Source organism: Barbatula barbatula, assembly GCF_947034865.1.
Source record: "Barbatula barbatula genome assembly, chromosome: 1".
Classification (NCBI taxonomy): Eukaryota; Metazoa; Chordata; class Actinopteri; order Cypriniformes; family Nemacheilidae; genus Barbatula; species Barbatula barbatula.
Window position 1 is genome coordinate 2,298,390 of NC_136766.1, and position 13,557 is coordinate 2,311,946.

At 46.0% G+C, this 13,557-nt stretch overlaps 1 protein-coding gene across 2 annotated transcripts in view; it reads left to right on the forward strand.

Moving 5' to 3' along the window:
- hectd4 (HECT domain E3 ubiquitin protein ligase 4) overlaps positions 1-13,557 on the forward strand; it is a 37,460-nt gene that overhangs the window by 21,571 nt on the left and 2,332 nt on the right. For both annotated transcript variants that reach the window (XM_079453125.1, XM_079453126.1), the window contains exons 43-73: positions 20-189; positions 279-394; positions 496-599; positions 732-893; positions 1,028-1,176; positions 1,275-1,354; positions 1,445-1,608; positions 2,468-2,705; positions 2,879-3,015; positions 3,253-3,379; positions 3,467-3,604; positions 4,280-4,413; positions 4,577-4,737; positions 4,829-5,010; positions 5,124-5,329; positions 6,703-6,833; positions 7,502-7,707; positions 7,780-7,959; positions 8,043-9,292; positions 9,431-9,638; positions 9,728-9,951; positions 10,735-10,880; positions 11,008-11,111; positions 11,198-11,321; positions 11,537-11,727; positions 11,807-11,953; positions 12,029-12,148; positions 12,226-12,381; positions 12,459-12,562; positions 12,645-12,866; positions 13,048-13,214. In XM_079453125.1, coding sequence (XP_079309251.1) covers positions 20-189; positions 279-394; positions 496-599; positions 732-893; positions 1,028-1,176; positions 1,275-1,354; positions 1,445-1,608; positions 2,468-2,705; positions 2,879-3,015; positions 3,253-3,379; positions 3,467-3,604; positions 4,280-4,413; positions 4,577-4,737; positions 4,829-5,010; positions 5,124-5,329; positions 6,703-6,833; positions 7,502-7,707; positions 7,780-7,959; positions 8,043-9,292; positions 9,431-9,638; positions 9,728-9,951; positions 10,735-10,880; positions 11,008-11,111; positions 11,198-11,321; positions 11,537-11,727; positions 11,807-11,953; positions 12,029-12,148; positions 12,226-12,381; positions 12,459-12,562; positions 12,645-12,866; positions 13,048-13,214 — 5,948 coding nt within the window. The remainder of the gene's footprint in view (positions 1-19; positions 190-278; positions 395-495; positions 600-731; positions 894-1,027; positions 1,177-1,274; positions 1,355-1,444; positions 1,609-2,467; positions 2,706-2,878; positions 3,016-3,252; positions 3,380-3,466; positions 3,605-4,279; positions 4,414-4,576; positions 4,738-4,828; positions 5,011-5,123; positions 5,330-6,702; positions 6,834-7,501; positions 7,708-7,779; positions 7,960-8,042; positions 9,293-9,430; positions 9,639-9,727; positions 9,952-10,734; positions 10,881-11,007; positions 11,112-11,197; positions 11,322-11,536; positions 11,728-11,806; positions 11,954-12,028; positions 12,149-12,225; positions 12,382-12,458; positions 12,563-12,644; positions 12,867-13,047; positions 13,215-13,557) is intronic.

Consider the following 13,557-nt stretch of genomic DNA (forward strand, 5'->3'; position numbering starts at 1 on the left):
ACAGTACCTTTGTTTAAAGGCTCTGCCACTACACAAGCTGTCCATCACAGAGAAGGTGGTGCAGGCGGTTCAGTCCATGCTGCTGCCGCAGGAGGGCAGTCTGTCCATCCACACGTCCCTCCCAGCAGCCGGGGACGGGTCCAGTCCCGTGATGGCTGTGGTGCGTCTCCTGGCCGAGATCAGAACCAGGTCTGACTCTATACTGTCTGGTGATGATAAAGCTGTGATTTGTGTATGTAGTGTTAAGTGTATGTTCTGTGTGTGTTTGTGTACATCAGGGCGTGTCTGGTGATGGCTCAGTTATTGGAGGACAGCTCATTCTGTGAGGAGTTTATTCAGCAGTGTCCAGCAGCTGTGGAGGTTCTCAATCTCATCGCTCAAGAGTGCAGCCCAGGTGGGCGCTCACCCGTAGAACTGGTTTCGCAGAGTGATGGAAACGCTAAATGTTTAACTCCTTCATTTGTGGTTTTTATAACGCATGTATTGTGTGTGTAGGAGAGCGTCTGGGTGTAGTGGAGGCTCAGTGCGAGAGGGTTCGAATGCTGTATCGAGACTGCGCACGTCCTCCTCCACCGCCCCTGCAGACTGATCAACGACAGGTCAGTTCAACATCCTCACAGAGCACCAGCGAAAACCAGGAGCAATGTTACGTCGTTTAGCAGCTAAGCATGTTATTTATTCTTGACAAATACTCTGTTTCCGTCTCGCTCTGTCTCTCTGTGTCAATGCAGCCGAAGGAAATCACATGGTGTCCGTCACGCGTCTTCCCGCCTGTACGTGCCTGTATGTTCTCGTCACACTTGACCTCCGTGACCTTCCAGGCAGATCCTAGTGCCGGTGGAGGACTTCCCAGAGGAACCTTCATCTACGGCACCTCACCTGTGCCCGTTCAGGTGTCCGTTGACTCTTTTTGTGTGATTCATACAGTGAGAAACTATCAGGCGAGACTTCCGCTCGTCATCCAACACCAAAAGACGGCCAACTGTATATCTAAACTCTTTCTGTCCTGCATCTGTGTGGCTTCCAGGCTCCTTCCTTTTACTGGGAGATTGAGATCATCTCTTACGGAGACTCTGAGGATGACAGCGGCCCTATAGTTTCTTTTGGGTTTTCTCCAGAGGCAGAGAAGAGAGACGGAGCGTGGACCAATCCCGTGGGCACCTGTCTCTTCCACAAGTACTCGCCTACATTTGTTCACTTTCTCCGTGTCATCTCTTCCGCTTCTGTCCAGAAACATATCTCTCATCACACATTTCTCTCTCTCGTTGTGTTAGTAATGGTAGAGCCGTGCACTATAATGGTTCCAGTTTGCTGCAGTGGAAGAGCGTGAGATTGGATGTAGCTCTGCTTCCTGGTGAGATCATACGTTGACTCGGACCATCTTTATTCGTGTGTTCTGTTTGTGATGCTGCTGACATAATTTCAAATCCTTTTTTTGGCACAGGTGATGTTGCAGGTATAGGTTGGGAGCGTTTGGAGGGAACACCGCCTCCTCCTGGACAGCCACCTAAAGGCAGAGTGTACTTCACCTACTGTGGCCAGCGTCTCTCGCCTTACCTGGAGGACGTAGCCGGAGGCATGTGGCCTGTTGTCCACATTCAGAAAAAGGTTTGAGGAGAAAAAAAAACATGCCTCACAATTTACGTTATCTGGAAAACACACATATTGAAACTTTGGTTCCAGGTCATTATTATATTTCCAGCATTTAAAGACGAGGTTAGTGCTTTTTTAAATATGCTTTAGAAAACTGTCATGCCGAGTACCAAAACAAGCTTGTAGCCAATCAGCAGTAAGGGGCGTGTCTGCTCATGTTGACCGAGGAACGAGAAGGGCTTAGCAGGCATTAGAAAGACTGTAGTCTTTGGATTTTATGTATAAAAGAAGGATGCAAATCAGGCGGGAGCTAGGACCCTTGTTAACATTATAAAGACCTTTCAGCGGAGATGCTTTAGGACCCACGGTACTATGGCGACGGCTTTTAACAGAGCGAAGCTAGCACCCGCAATACTATGGTAAAGGCATACCGAGAAAGATTGTGTAAGACTCACCCCAATGAGATCGCTTTGTTTCGGATCCGTATGTGAGTAACATTGGTTTTGCTGTTTGTCAGAACGAAGATATGCTGTTGTTGTGATATTAGCTGTGTAACAGAGCAGTTTTGAGCATCATTGTTTATTTGGAACCAGTGTCGTCTTCGCTTATTAATTTGCATTATTATTCACTTGGCCTAAGCTATGATAAAGATTTCATGCCTGCGTTGCTCAGCACGTTCGAGGGCGCAGCAATGCAGGGCGGGGCGTGTTCCTTTTGCGTAATAGTGCGTTTGTTGTCGATTTCAATTAAACCATCTTTAATGTATGAAATTAGCTTTTTAATATCATCTACAGACAGACACTGCAAGATAAAATGCTGTCTGACTTTCTTTATTAACTGGAAACAGTGATGATGACGACATCGTATTTTGCAGAATACAAAGATTCATGCCAACTTCGGGTGCCGTTTGTTCGCGTACGCGGAGGGGCAGGCGCACCGCAACGCAGCCGATCTCTGCATGGACCTGTCGGAAGAAATCAGCGCAAACTTCGAGGCTCTGCCGTTCGCCATGGCATCAGACAGCGATAATGACGCCGGCACCAGCGTGGCATCTGACTCGGGTTCTCACGGACCACCTTGTCGTATCGCTTCTGTTGTCACGGCACAACAACGTGAGTCTTAACACAACGGACAGTTCCTTCAAAAACGCACTGTTGCCAGTTGAAACCTTTGGAGATTTCACTGACGATTTCTAAGGCTACAGAAGCAACATGCAGTATCATAAACATGTGATAGCTTTACATGTGGAATAAAAATGTCTTTGCGTATCATCTCGTATTCTCAGAATACAACACCGATGCATCTTGCCACTATAAGGTCGAGCTGAGTTATGAGAATCTGGTGGTGTCTGGACCGAACACTCACCCGCCACCCACTGCTGATGATGACAGTGACGACGAAGATGATGAAGATGTTCCCAGGGTATCTACAGCTTGTGACCTCACCCTCAATGCTCCTCAATACACATTAACAATATTTAATCAAACTCACATGGATATACATGAGGACCACAGACATAATCTAGACACATGATCTTCAAACATAATATACAATATTTATAAAATATACAAATATACCAAGGAGTTTACATTCACATTGATTTAATCCATTTTTCTTGTCGTATGTCTTCATGTGTTCGTTGTTTCTCGCTCTTTGAAGGAGGATCATTATGCTCTTTTAGTGAAAGCCTGGGAAACCAAAGTGTTCCCGACCATCCGTCGACGCTTCAGGAATGAGGCGGAGAGAAAGTCTGGTCTTGATCAGATTAAAGGAGCTCTCCAGCTGGGTGAGCGTCTCATCGCTGAGATTCTCTCTCTCGTTCTCCAACGTCACATGTAGTCGTGTATCTTTAATCATGTTCATCTACACACAGGTATGGTTGACATTGCACGTCAGACTGTGGAGTTCTTGTATGAGGAGAACGGAGGCGTTCCTCGTGATCTTTACCTGCCAACCATTGAGGACATCAAAGATGAGGCCAATAAGTTCACCATTGACAAAGTCCGCAAAGGTGTGTGCGACAGCATGTTTGAAATCAAACCCATGAATTTTTTGGACACAATAAAGCCACGTTTGAAAATCTAGTAATCTTGACATTAATTTTACGTGAAGCTTGAAATATTAAATAAATAGACTGATTAAATGGAGCAGAAAAAGCAAGTCGGATGTAAGTAGAGCAAAACAATCTACAAAAGCATTTTAGTGCCATGTTAAAGCAACACTAGATAACTTGCTCACAGGCTCCCCGTGTGGTTTATAAGCACAATTGTCCGTTACCATTGTCATAAATAATGTTGCTGTATGAACTTCCTCGTGGGCAGCACAATACACATTCATTTGTTTAGTAAGCTGATGAAACCGACGAATGCAGAAACGTCGCTTGAAAAGCATTTCGCACTCTTCCAGGAGAATTCCTCCGATTAACTATTGTTCAAATACTGAATCATTTTAAAGACATTAAGGTGGAAAAACTACAAAACTACAGATTTTTTTTTTAACATACTATTTTCAAGTCAAAATTTCAAGAATAAAGTAATAGCAAAACTTTTACCTAAGCTTTTAATGGGAATTCCTACTTGAAGATGTCCAGTTGGATTCAATTCAGCTTGAACACAAGTGCACAACATTTGGAATGGAGGTAGCAGCTTTACATGAAGGATTTGATGTGTTTATTTTGTTTCATTAGGTCTGACGGTGGGCATCCGCTGTCCTGAAGGGAACAACACCTGCAGCACAGGTGGCACAGCTTTACCCAAGTTTGCCATCCGGGGCATGATAAAGACCTTCGGTTTACATGGAGTCGTGCTGGATGTCGACTCTGTGAGTTTCACTGTCGGTCAACATCAGCGAGATCTGGTGGATTGTAGAACATGAGAAATTCTAATATTCATTTTAGTGATTTTGGGTTGAAGTGTCCCAAACACCTCATACCGCGATATCCAGAAAGGACTTCAGTAAAATAATCAGATGTGTGTGTATTCAGGTGAATGAACTGGTTCAGGTGGAGACGTACCTGCGGAGTGAAGGCGTGTTGGTTCGGTACTGGTACCCCATCGAGATGCTGGAAAGAGCGCCGGCCGGATCCCGCAGGGCTGCAGCCAACGGCCTGGTGTCTCTAGACAGCAGCAACATCCAGGTCCACAGGTAACATGCATCCTGCCGTGCCTCTGTACATTAGAGGGCTTATATCTTAACACACACTTCCATCATCAAGTATTGTGTCTTGTGTGTTTAGGGAACTTCTGCGTTGTGAAAGCGCTCTGGCACGTCTCTACTGTCGCATGGCTTTGCTCAACATCTTTGCCCCCAAGAGTCCTCACACGTTCACACGACTCTTCCACATTCCTGCTGTGCGTGACATCACACTCGAGCACCTGCAGCTCTTGTCCAATCAGCTGCTGGCTCCGCCTCTGCCAGGTGAGGTCATTGAAATAGGTGAGGTCATAGAAATATTTGTTTGATTCAATTGCATCAGTTAATATGTGATGATAATTTACAGTGTCTCTCTCTCTCTGTCTGTGTGTATACAGATGGAAGTATCAGCTGTAAGTCAATCCTGTTGGCTCAGTCTGTTCTTCACGAGCTTCAGGGTCAGAGCTGCACGCCCACCGATCTCTTCTATCAGAGTCAAGGCGGGAGCATCCGCGAGTGGTTGGCGGTGGCCATCAGTCGAGCTCTTCATCAGGGCGAGGACAGCCTTCTGGAGCTCACCAAACAAATCTGCTGCTTTCTGCAGGTACAAGCTCTCACACGTCCAGAGGTTCTCAAAGTGGGCTCTGGGGGTCTGCAGTCTATAACTAGGAGGTCTGCGAAATAATGTGTGACTTTTGTTGAGAGCAGTCTAGTTTATAGGCAGTGAAAAATGTCAATTTTGTTTGAATGTGAGGTTGTATAAGCCCTCGTCTAGCAATCCCAATGCTACAAATAAACATCTAAAATGTTCTTTATTTGTTAGTTTTCTGAGAAACGTCAAGGATATTAATATAAACCATATGCACCACAGCCGTTACAATTACTGGGGAGGAATGCAAAGCTCAATAGGGTCCCGCTCTTGTCCCGCCTTCCAGTAAAACAAGCCAATCATGGATCAGTAAAGACTGACGATAATTTGGGCCGGGCTCTCGTGAGGCAAATAGTCAGCCTGTGCGCAGGCGCAGCAGATGAGGCGACCTCGATAAAGGGGATTTTTAGAGCAATTTAAGTTTACCAAACCAAAGTTATGATAGAGTTCACGTCATGTTTAATGTAGATAGGACTGAGGACCCCAGAGGGATTGCAAACATGGCCGCCGAGTGGCACGACTTCTGTAAACGGATGTTGGAAACATAGAAATGAATCTTTCCTAATACAAAGGATGCGTGTCCTCCGGAAGCAAAGCACTCGTGCGTTGACGTTTTGCGTTCGGTTCAAAAACATGCAGGAATGGAAAAATAAAGTGCAGGACTTAGTTGATGTCAAAAGTGTGGGCTTTTGCTGTACATTATAAGCTTCTAGTTTTTATTTTACTCAACTTGGATTAGCTGTTTTATTGATATCTGTGAGTTGTAGAGCTCTTCGGATAACATAAACAATGCTGGTTCAACACTGGTCCAGAACAACTCCCTGCTGCAGTTCTTTAAAGGCACAGTTCAGGCAAAAATACAAATTCTGTCATCATTTACTCACCATCGAGTTCTGTTGAACACCAAGAAAGATATTTGGAAGAATGGTTGTAACCAAACAGTTCTTGGCCACCATTGACTAACACAGTAGGAAAAATAACAATTGTAGTCAAAAGTGTACGTTCTTCAAAATAAATTATTTTGTGTTCAACAGTACAATGAAATTCATAAAAACATTTCTCCTGCTATAGTCAGTGGTGGCCAAGAACACTACACAAACCTTTGAAAGAAATACAACCAACAGAATATTTTTTTAATTGATTGATTTAACAACCATCTTTAAGATTTAACTATACTGTATATGTAAGATAAATAATTATAATAAAAACCAGACTTGCTTCTGGACCAGTGTTTAAGTGGTCTATAAATAAGAAAGATATTCATACTAAATGAATGGTGGTAAATTTGTCCGTTAGTCAGCTGATTTTGTGTTTGTTTCTACGTTCAGAGCGCTCCTGAGCAGTTCACACTGGAAGAGTTTCCCATCAGCGAATCAAAGGTCAGCATGGACGTCAACTTCCCCGGCGCCGCCTTCGTGGTCGTCTCATGTAAAGAGAGTCAGCTCGGCTGTCGAAAAGAGTGAGGACATATCATTTAAATTCCACTGAAGTCAGCTCTGAAACAACTTCAGGAAAAAGTGATACATGCACAATAAATCAGAAGTTTGATAAAGTCCCTGTGAACTAGAAGTTGCGATCGTTTATACATCCGTATTTTGACGCATTTCTGAATGAAATAGAATGTTAAATGAGGAAAATAGTGGGCGTGGCTTCCAACTTTCCCTGTGATTTGATTGGATCTGATTGCATTTGAATTGGATCTCCAGCAGACTGAGAGTTGTAGGGGAGGAGTTAACAGAGGCTCCGCCCAAGCCGTCAAACTTGTGTCATTACAGGTCGGAAGTACATTTGCAGATTTTAATTTAATATTATGAGGGCACAAAAATTAAGAAGAGAATGACCCACATTGATAAACTATTTACCAGAAACGCTGCAATATTTCATGAAAAAATAGGCACTGTGATTTTTTATTTCACTGGGACTTTAAAAGCAGCCCAGGACATCTTTAAGACATACAGTATTTATATTAATGTGAAGTAAAATTGCTATAGTTTTTAGCCGCATCATCTTTCTGATGAAGCCTCTGAGTGATGTCGCTGTACAAAGTGATGCGATTGATAATCAGTCTGGGGTGAGATGTTTGGATCAGGTTATATTGTCATGTGTAAACTCTGCTGTTCCTCTCAGTTCTTCTCTGTATAAGGCTCCGTGGGCTCGTGTCATGGTGTATGGACTCGGTCATAAGGTGCGGCGAAACGGTCAGCTGAATCTAATGGAAGCGGTGTGTTACCCACTGGACGCCTCTCCATCAAACACAGGACTCACACTTCCTCCCACAGCCAACCAGTACCCCAGCATCATCATCCCTGCTGACCGAGTACACGTCAAACTGGGTACGTCTAAGAAACATCATCATCCTTATTGTCCACATGAGAAATGATGATATATCTCTTTGTGTGTCACAGGTGTGTCTCCTCCTCCCGGCGCGGTGCTGGTGTTACACTCTCTACCTCTTGAGTTTCCATTGGCTATGGCGTTTGCCGAGCAGCTGCTGACCTACAGCATCGGAGAGGCCAGCGATCACTCTGAAGACGAGCTGGACACCGTGCCCACCTCTGTGCTCCTGCAGGTCGTCGAGTTGTTTGGTAAGAGTTGCATTCTCGTCTTCACTTTGACGTGAAATGACCCGTCGATACGGTTGCTTTCACACGCTATTGTTCTTTATAAGGTGGGCTTCTGTGGACCACCGATCTCGCTCCCTGTATCAAGGAGCTGATCTTCCACCTGCTGGCGGAGCTTCTTCGCAAGGTCCACGCCTTCGAGCGTTGCAAAAGCCCCTCTGGGTTGTCCAGCCCTGTCACGCTGCTTCTGAACCCCTGTCTGACAGTGCTCGTGGTTCTCCAGACGGAACTGCGGAAGCTTTACGATCATGAGACGCAGAGCTGGGGGGCGGTCGCCGGTTCCTGCACTTCTTCCGCGGGTGGTGGCGGAGCGCTGGCGCTGGTTGGGGAGCGAAGCCGCTTCTCCACTTACTTTCACGCACTAATGGAGATTTGCCTGGCGGTGGCCGAGGTGACTCTTCCTCTGAGCGCCGGGCCGGGGGCGTCTGCGGTGGGAGCTCCAACGTCAACAAGCACTGCCAACTTTAGCGACTCCTCATCTTCTTCTTCCTCCTCCCCGGGACAGACGCCGCAGAGTCCGAGTTTGCTTTCGAAGCGCAAGAAGGTGAAGCTGAAGCGCGAGCGGGCGGCAATCACAGGCAAACATGGGTCCGCTAACGGCGCGAGGGCCTCCGACGGGGACGGCGCATTGCTGAGCATGAGCGGAGGGAAGCCGGAGGACATGCTGTGGTTCCACCGAGGCTTGACTTTACTCTTGATTCTGCGACATCTGGCTAACAAAGACCCGCAAGGGTTGGGCGTCACCGGAGACGCCGTCACAGATGCCTGCCAAGCGCTAGTGGGATCCACGGCTCACAGTCGCTTGTTGGTGCTCTCGGGCATCCCGACTCACCTGGAGGAGGCAGTGGTGCGGAAGGCCATCCGAAGGGCCTGTAACGCTCACGGCGGTCTCTTCAAAGATGAGATTTTCATTCCGGTTCAGGAGGAGGAACCTAAAAAACCTCCGGTCGTCACTCAGGATGTGAGGAAAGATCTTGCCCCGAACAGCAACAGCGCCACACCAGCGATGAGCACCTCGCCTTCCACCAGCAGGATCTCTAGAGGGGCCGGTGAGCTGCCGCTGGATCAGGAGACGGTCACTCCGTCACAGCCTCTGGATCCTCACACCGTCTCCAGTCAGGAGAGTCTAGACGTGTCTCTCTGCAGCACAGGAAGTCAAGGGAGTCTCGGCAGCTTGGGAGAGCAGCTGGATAACGGCGCCACGTCCGTCGCAGATGGAGGATCCGTGTATACAGTCACCTCTACAGACAACAGTGCCAGCATGTCGCGACCCATCAAAGGTTACGCTGTCATAGAGGTGAGTTTATGCAGCAGTACCACAAGACACGGCTTGCGTTTCTAGCATGGCAGACCACTCAAACCCAAAGATTTTTGACAAATGCTAATTGAAAACATTAGTTATGTTCGTACTGAAATAGATTTTGTTGGTTTGAAGGTAAGAGCGCGGGCTCAGGTGGAGAAGATCCGTGCCAGTCTTTTCAACAGCAGCGATCTCATTGGCCTTTCCAATCTGGAGAGGGAGGAGGAGCTAATGGAGATGACCAATGAGGAGATCCTGACCGTATCAAGTGTCAATCAAAGTCTATTCGACACTCAAGGAAGCTCTGCCCTGGAGGAATATTTCCTCGAGAAGTCGATCAGAGGTGAGCCGAGCTCTTTTTGTTTCACCTTCGCGGTTTCGTTTGACCTTTCATCGTCTGGTTCTGAGATGTTTTCTCTGCTGGTTTTGTAGGTGACAAACTGATTCCCAGGGCGCGTGACGTGCTCACCGATGTCTTTAAAAGCTGTGTATACGCCGAGCAAATGCTGAGCACCGCGCCCACAAAACCAGTGAAAGTGTCAGACATTTATCTGAGCAAAGAGCAGATCAACTCCGCGAGCCCCGGTAACCTCCTGCATGTGTTCTTCACGCACGTACGGCCGCCAAAGAAAGTGCTGGAGGATCAACTCGCACAGGTGACCGTTCAGAACACTCCATTCTGTAATACTATTACAGTTCGTCTCTCTAGTGTTTGTAAACCTGAATGTGACTCTTTGTGGGTGATTCTCACGAAACCACTGAAACAACATGTTAGTAAAGATTTGAATTATAAAACACACAATTTGGTTACACGAAAAAGCTATTGTTCTCTACCTCGGACAAAATATCATTTTGACATAGGAAACTATATAAAAACATAAATAATTTATAAGAATGATAACTTTATATGTTTAATATCTGCTGAAATTCTCATAACTGTAACCGTCCCGGTTTGTCTGAGTTCATTATATGTTGTAATTTAAACAGCTATGAGAGCGACAGTTTTAAATGGTTACGGTAATCAGATTTTTTTAAGCCTTTTTGTAAACTTTTTTTATTATTGTGTTAAACTGTCAGTAAAAGTTTTAAATTCGTGGCCTTTAAACGTGTCATATCCCGTTTTAAATGTATAAAGAGGGAAATTGTCGATGTGAGTGTTTTTAAGAAAATCATGTTTGACATCTTGAAACCAAGATATGGTGAGAATCACCCTTGTTAGGTGGAACACAAAAGAAGATATTTTAAGAAACGTACAATGAAAGTCAATGAGGTTCAGTGTTGTTTAGTTCAGTCATTGAATATGTTTTTTGTGCTCTGAAGAAGAATAAAAGTGGTTTGCAATGACGTGTGTGTGTGTATCCACAATGCAGTGTTTATCCACACAGTGAGCGTGTGTTTGATTTAAATCTGAAATCAAATCTTGTTTATTGTGCTGGTAGATTCTGCGTAAATATGGAACCGTGAAGCCCAACAAGAACAAACACAGCAAGGCGGGCAAAGAACAGCACCAGGGTAAAGTGGTCAGTACCAAGAGACCCATCACCAAACCCCCAACCAAAGAGAAATCCATGCTGAACAGTGTTCGGTGAGTCTCGCCCTACACACGCTGGTCACATGCAAGCGCAATCCAACTTCAATGTATCACAATTATTTTCACGTAGCATTTTAATTTAAAAAAAGATTTTGTTCATTTGTATGAAATGTTTCTTCAGAACTGTATTAAGTGAGAAAAAAACTGTCCTGAAGCCCAAATCTCCCGAGAAGACCAAACCTGATGAGAAAGATCCAGAAAAATCTCCTGCCAAAAAGCTAGAAGGTACTAGTTTCTCTTCTGATCGGTTCTTGCATTGAAAGCTTCTTGCTGTAGACTGATCTCGTTATGTTTGATAATGTTTTTAATAGTGCCAGAAGAGAAGTTCTTGACACTGGAGGGTTTACACAAGTTTACACTCGATCGAGCCAAACAGGACATCCGCAGTGTTTGGAGAGGCATCCTGGCGTGTGGTTACGATCTGCACTTTGAAAGGTTTGTACCTCCATACGAATCCAAACGCACGATCAGAACTGCAGTATATTGACAATTTTAATTGAATAACATCACTTTTCAATTATGTTGTTATTGCGTTTCCTGGCCGATTAATCTTGAAAGATCACAGTTTTCACTCTGTTACTGCCGAGTTGTTAAGAAGAGAAGAGCTTTGAGTTTTCAGCGTGAAGATGCTGATGGTCTTTTTGATTCAGATGCACGTGTATCGACTCGCGTCACGCTCAGAAAGCCAGCAGAAAATGGACCTTTGAGATGGATTTTGCTCTGGTGCAGTTTGTGAACCGTCTCTGTCGGCATCTGGCCATCATTCCCGCACGTCTGCATCCTCACGAAGTTTACTTGGACGCCAAAGACGTAGCTGACCCTCAGGTCACGTGTTTGTTAGGTGAGTCTGTCTGGATGCTGGGTTTGTGTCGTGTGATGTTCGTGATACAGGTGTGATGAAAGCGTCTCTGGTCTCGCAGGTGTGCCGGTGGAGAGTCTGAGACTCCGATTCGCTCTGTTACAGTCTCTCAACAGCACGCTGGAGAGCTTCTTTCTGCCTCTGGTTGAGCTCAGACAAACACAAAACTATCAAAACAGCATCGCCATGCTTCTGTGTGAGGCCAAAGGTCAGTCTCTCACCACACACACACCTTTTCTTTATAGTTTTCTAGTATGTCACTTGGTTGTTTTCGTATTTGCAGGTCTTACTTTTTATGACACCAAAGTGACGGTCATGAACCGGGTTCTGAACGCGACCGTTCAGCGGACCGCAGACCACGCGGCTCCTGAGATCACCCTAGACCCGCTGGAGATAGTTGGAGGTACGTGATCGTGGCGTCCTTCACACAAACACCGTACAAGCTGCGAGTTCCTCATGTTTATGCGTGCGTCTGCGCAGGTGAGACACGTGCCGCAGAAAACACGTACTTCTGTCAGGCGGCGCGGCAGCTGTCCTGTGTGCCCTCGTCTCAGCTGTGCGTCAGGATCGCCAGCGGCGGAGACCCCACGTACGCCTTCAACATCCGCTTCACCGGAGAGGAAGTCCACGGCACCAGTCAGTGTCGCACGCTGTCGTCCTTTCTCTCGCGTGAATTCGTGTGCTTGTGTTATATGTGCTGTGTTTGTCCTTAGGCGGATCCTTCAGACACTTTCTGTGGCAGGTGTGTAAGGAGCTGCAGAGTTCTGCCCTGTCACTGCTGCTGCCCTGTCCCAGCGCTGCCGCCAACCGCAACAAGGTGAGAAAACATCCCTTCACACATCGCGATCATCTCTTCCGCTGTTCATGCTCACGTCAGCTTCGATGTTGGTTTCATTCAGGGGAAGTTCATCTTGACCCCGTGTCCCATCACTTACGCCGAGGAGCAGCTCTTGCACTTCTTCGGTCAACTGCTGGGCATTGCCATCCGGGCGGATGTTCCTCTACCTCTGGATCTGCTGGGATCTTTCTGGAAAGGTCTAGTCGGTGAAGCGCCGGACCCAGAAACGGACTTTCAAGAAGCTGATTTGCTCACCTACAACTACTTCAAGAAGTTTGAAAATGTAAGAGATTTCAAATATCGTCTCTTGTCCTTCCAAACCTTGTACGTCCGGTTGGCTCTTTTTCAGGAAATACACGACACAAAACCCAGTGACATACAAATATATCTTGAAATATGGAGATACAAGGACAGGACTGATATATGTCTGTTGATACCTCTCACCTCTGTGTTTTATTTGTCAGCTGGCGGATGAGGCGGAGCTGGAGGCGCTCTGTGCTGAGGTGTCGTCTCAGGGTCACGTGAACGAGAGTCCCGATTCACCGGCTCGCCCCTGCTGCACCTTCACCTACATCACCATGACTGGAGAGGAGGTGGAGCTGTGCCAGGGCGGCCGTGACATCGCTGTCAGGTAAGAGCCAATCGTCTGCTTGTACGGTCGTGTTCATCAAAACTAGGGTTGCACGGTTAATCGGATTTTGATCGTGATAAATTGATTGAGCATAAACGTTGTGATATTAATGTTTTAGAAACAAGCACAAAACTCTTGATAACTTCAGAAAATCTTCACTGTCAGACTGAAAGCTTTTATATTTTCAACTTGACAGGAAATAAAACAGACAAACATGACAGGGGACCAATACTAATGATTTATCAAAAAATAAACAAGTAATCAAAAATGGAGTAGCAAGGTTTCATTCTGAAGGTCACAAAAGTAGTTAAGATGACAGCGTGCTTTGAAATACGGTTTTGAA